This window comes from Octopus bimaculoides, chromosome 4, assembly GCF_001194135.2.
Source record: "Octopus bimaculoides isolate UCB-OBI-ISO-001 chromosome 4, ASM119413v2, whole genome shotgun sequence".
Taxonomy (NCBI): Eukaryota; Metazoa; Mollusca; class Cephalopoda; order Octopoda; family Octopodidae; genus Octopus; species Octopus bimaculoides.
In genome coordinates, this window is record NC_068984.1 from 97298298 (window position 1) to 97304000 (window position 5703).

Below are 5703 nucleotides of genomic sequence, written 5' to 3' on the forward strand. Positions count from 1 at the left end.
TGAAGGAACTAAATATAAAAAAAAAAAAAAGGCAACATGAATGCTACTCGAACGAATTTCCTTGAAATATTTCCGAATCAATACCCACTTATAATTTTCACCATCAGCAATGCTGTAAACCAGTGATTTCCCCTCATTAGAAGCATATAATCCATACCGACGCTATTCTTCATCATTTACCTTATAGAATAACTCTCTGACTGTGTAACTCTTTGGTGTGAGGAGGTATAAAAGCGTGTGATTGTAGAGACGTGTCTTTAATTTATTGGACGACATTGGCGAAATCGAATCTGTTTCTCATCAATTTTTACACGGATTTTTCTTACAATGGCCATGCCGTCCGTCACCAGTCTCTCGCTATTGTTATTCTCTGCATTTACTCTTACAGAAACAGAACGTAAGTACTATAACCCCACCCATATATACATATATGTACACACATACACATAACTTTGTTAGTGACCGGCGTGAATTTTTTTAAGGAAGAAATCAAATAATTTCAATGAAACACACACATATACATTTACATACATGTACACATATTCACACACGTATGTGTGCGTTTGTGTACGTGTATACTTACATGTTTATACTTACATGTATAGACAAACACGTTAGTGGTAATATTTCGTTCTAAGTAGACGCCAACTGTCATATTTTTCATTTCTGTTTTCTTCTCTTCCTTTATTCCTTTAGTTCAATGGTGAATGATATAGTATAGAGAAAACGTGATGTGTTAAAACTTTATACCCACGATGAGAAAGACTCCAAGTACTCGATTGATATGCTATGAAGAGTAACTAAATCTCCATCAAATCACTACCGTCTTTAAAACAGGACATTGCATAACAATGTAATTTTAGATACACTATTTGAATAAATGACGGAAGGTCTGCTCAGTCATTGCTGAAATAACTTAGACGTCAGTCAATCTGCTAGAAATAGAAGCAAATATCCTTCAAATCTTGCTTTATACTATCTTAGGGAACACGGAAATGATCGTGGCTGGAATGCTTGAGTAGACGGAAAATATAAGCCCTTCGGATGAATTTTTATCTGTAATTCAAAGGTCCAATCTTGGTGTCACGCTAGTTCCCACACTGAATTACATTAAGAGAACGTGTTTGTGGAGTATTCAACCACTTACCCAAATTAAATGAGCAGGTAGTTCGAACACGAAACTCATTTTCCCCACACTAATCTACAGTAATAGTTGTTTCAGAAATTTCAGCTTGTATTATTTCTTACATCTGAGGATAATATCTATTGCCTCCTCTTTAATGTGTCTGCTGAGTCCCCTTAGATATTTCCGAGAGACAGTTCTTGTCTTCTTATTTGTCTTAAGCAGGTGACAAGTGCATATCTACCTGGTAGGTTATCAATCTATCTCAAGTAAAATTCTCACATCTTCTCAACAGTTGGGTGGACTGAAACCATGTAAGATATAATGCTCTGCCTGGAAGCGCAATGAAATGAATTGTCACCATAAGATCTGTAGCCAAAAGGTAGTCTAGTATCATATCCATTTGGCTATTTCATTGATGTAAAAATGGCACCCCCTAATATATATAGTTATATCAGTAGATGGAAACGGTTCAAAGATTTATGATATATTTCATGTACGTTTATATCTCTGTTCTATATGTTGTGTGTACAAACTTAATCTAATTGACTGAATTTTAGAGCATCTAACTTACATACCTTGTATTTTTGGTAATTTTTCTGATTAACACCCGCACGATCTTCACTAGGGTGTTAGGGTTACGGTTAGGGTTTTAGGGTTTGAGTTAAGGAATTCCATCCCTAACCCTAAACACTAACCCTAACTCTGACCCTAAAACCCTAACCCTAACACCCTAGTGAAGATCGTGCGGGTGTTAATTCCTTAACAAATGTTGTCCAGGCCTGTATCTTGGAAAAGAACTTTCCAGGTGCAGCTATATGGTCTTACAGAACCCTAGAGAGAGAGAGTTACTCTAAACATCTCATAGTTTTAACAGTAGCATCCTGATCCATCTGTAAGTGTAGGTGGCAAGAATGAAGCTTAGAGATCTTACTGTAGAGAGGCAATGATTTTCAGGCATATGATCATCATTTTAACTTTCATTTGACCCAATGTGTTAGCAAAGAGCTGAACTGCAGCAATTTGTGTCTTAAAAAATATGCACATGCTCCATCCACTTGGCAGATAACAACATTACTATTAATTTAGAAATAAAGTTCCCACTTGGAATCTAGCCTGAGACAATGTATACAGTCAGGAAGACACCTAGTAATGATCAGAAATTGGAACTGCAAGATAGATATGCTAAATTTTTACTCTAAACATTTCTCAATCTATGGATCACAATCCAAGTAAGTCAAGGTATTATTGTGAAAGTGTCATGGAGACAGACGAAATGTTTGATAAAATGTAAAATATTCATAGATATATTATATCAAAGGCCATAAGTACAAAGGCCACAATACAACATGAATTGCAAACAAAAACGAATATTTCTGTAAAAATAGCAAATGTTTTATCTAGATATTAAAAAAGGTTACAGGGCTAGGGCTATTGGTTTAACAAAATAGGTAATGATGGTCAAAAGTTGGGACCAACTGGTCTAAATTATCTTAATAATAGCTTATTTAGTAATTGCTTAGAAGTGTGCTTTTAGATTCAGTTCCACAGGTTGAGTCATATTAATCTCCACTATTACATGTCCACAACACACTGGTCCAGCATGGCCAAAACAAATGAAAGAATAAACACTTGTACTGTAAATAAAGCATTGTAGATTCATTGCAGGTATTTTACTGAATTCCAGGGCAGCAAAGCACTGCACTCTCTAGAAGCCAAAGAGGGAGGCCTATAAGTGGATGTATGACCTTATAGTAATAGCAGTCAAATCTGTAAATCACATCCTACATTCTTAAACACAGCGAGGCACATTAAGTAGTATATCCTAGATATACTATGTCTGAATAAGACTAGATGGCCATGGCTGGAATGCTCGACCAGGGCAGACCTGGAGCTAAGCAACAACTGTACTCTACATTTTCTCCCTCTACTCACTGTCATAGAAAGACTAGCATCTTATACAGAGGTACATTTAAACACTTGTCCAATTGACATTACAAGCATCTGTCCATTCCTGTGGCTGGTTCTGAACATATTAATTAACTGTGTTTTAAGAACTGATTGTATTTGCTATTAACCTTACTCATTTTACAGACTTCCTCCACTCACCATATCAACCTCACTCATATTACTGACCCTTTCATTCACCATTTCCTCCAAGTTAATTAATGTAACACTTTAACAACTTCTTACTCTTTCTCCCCCCACCTTACTGATGTCTTATTAATATAATCTTTATTTTCTCTTTCAGAGTTCCATTACAAATATGTGACGTGTGGTTCTACATTAAAGTTGCTTAATCCATATCACAAAGTCCGTTTACACTCTCATGACATCAAATATGGGTCAGGAAGTGGACAACAGGTAGGTAACCCTCATGTCACATGAAGTATATGTCATATTCACATAAGTGAAGGCTATTTAGTGTGTAGAAGTAAAGGAGCTGGACCATATATTATTCTCATCATCATCTTACATCCCCTCTTTTTTTTCCACACTGGCATAAGGTTTTGCTATTTGTTACTGTCCTTCATCATCTGGCACCTACAACTACAAGAAAACCAGCAAACTTTGTGTCTTCATCATTACTTTAATGCCCACTTTTCATTGTTTGCTTGGAGCAGATGGAATTCATTGAGATAAGTTATCTATGGCTGGGAGCCTTTCCTACCATCATCCCCCACCATTTACCAAGCAAGGTAATATTTCTCCCTGGCCAAATATATTTTTTCACAGAATATTGTAAGATGGTGATGCTCATTTACAACCATCATATGACATTCAGACAAGGTGGGACACATACATTCACACATGTACATGATGGGTTTTTCAGTTTCCGTCTACCAAATCCACTCACAAGACTTTGGTCAGCTTGGCTTCTATAGTAGATGGTAACTGCTGAAAGTGTTGCTTAGTGGGACTGAAGTTGAAACAATATGCTTGCACCTGTATATGTCATTTTCATCTGTTCTATCTCTTTGTGTTCATCATCATCATTTAACATCTGTTTTCCATGCTGGCATGGGTTGGATGGTTTGACTGAAAACTGGTTAGCTGGGGAGCTGCACCAGACTCCAGTCTGATTTGGCATGGTTTCTACAGCTGGATGCCTTTCCTAATGCCAACAACTCCAAGAATGTAATGGGTGCTTTTTATGTGCCACCAGCACAGGTGTCAGTTACAAAACACTGGCATCAGCCATGATTATGATCTCACTTGGCTTGACAGGTCTTAAGTGTGGAATATTGCCAGAGGTCTTGATCACTTATTACTGCCTCCGTGTTCTGAATTCAAATTCCACTTAGGTACCAATGTCCAAGATTAATCGCCTGACCATGGAAACATCTCCCCTGTTCAACCTACACCTGACCTACATAGAAGGGTGAAGTCTAAAACTAGCATCACTTGATCTCAGGAACACTCTGTTCAACCCACACTTTGCTAGCATGAACATGTGAACCTAAAACTAGTATAAGAATGAGTATACTTACTGAAGCTTATTTCAGTAGTAGTCAAAAGTGACTGAGTGCTTGTATTATTGTATATAGTATGACAGCCTCCTTTGTGATTAAGTTTCTAATTATTACCTATAGCAATAAGTAATATTGATGAGCTGGTTAATTATAATAATCAATATTAGGTGGCAAGCTGTCAGAACCATTAGCACACTGGGCAACATTTTGTCTGTCTTTATGTTCTGGGTTCAAATTCCACCAAGGTCGATTTTGCCTTTCATCTCTTTTGAGGTCAATAAAATAAGTACTAATTGAAAACTGGGTTGATGTAATCAACTTACCCCTCCCTGAAATTGCTGGCGTTGTGCCAAAATTTTGAAAGTAATATTTCCATCAACATGTTGCCAACATGAAATATAACTTGCTTTCACTTTAACATTTCAGTGTGTATGTTTATTGATCTTGTTATACCTACATAAATCTTACATATTAAAACTGAAAATGTCTGTGTGTGTGTTGGTGGTTTTTGTTTTGCGCCAAAACAGCTCAACCAATTCTTAAACTTCACATGCACATTGCTTATGTGTCTGGGAAGGTTTTAAGTATAAATTGATTTCGAAAAAATGTTCGGGTAAACAGAGGAGGAATAACATTTGGGCACGGTTGAACAGCAGGCTTAATTATTTTTAAGCTTCCAAGGGAAATAACCCATTCCCTCCTTTGTAAATTATTTGGTAAAATTGAAATTGAGTATGCATATTTCTTGGTATTTGAACTATTTTAGTTATTTTTTCAATTTATCCAGTACAAAGCTTAAACAAGTAAATATAAACTTCACATGCACACTGCTTATGTGTCTGAAGAGGTTTTAAGTATAAATTGATTTCGAAAAAATGTTCTGGTAAACGGTGGAGGAATAACATTTGCAGCTGACAGGCTAGGACTTCAAAGGCCCTCAAGTAAGTTTTGGTCATTAAAAGCTTTCACTAACGATCCCAGTTGCAACTACAGCAGCAGATCGGACATTACAATTGGCACAATGAGTAGGATCTGCGATTTTTGTCTGGCCAAAAAGTGGCCTGGAGAAACCCCAGGCATATGCTGCTCAAATGGTAAGATTAAAAT

General features: G+C 36.7%; 1 protein-coding gene across 1 annotated transcript in view; it reads left to right on the forward strand.

Moving 5' to 3' along the window:
- Window positions 1–223: 223 nt before the first annotated feature.
- Window positions 224–5703, forward strand: part of LOC106876836 (stromal cell-derived factor 2) — a 21720-nt gene continuing 16240 nt past the window's right edge. The window contains exons 1-2 of the mRNA XM_014925550.2: window positions 224–397; window positions 3375–3487. Of these exons, the coding sequence (XP_014781036.1) occupies window positions 328–397; window positions 3375–3487 (183 nt within the window). The 5' untranslated portion in view covers window positions 224–327. The remainder of the gene's footprint in view (window positions 398–3374; window positions 3488–5703) is intronic.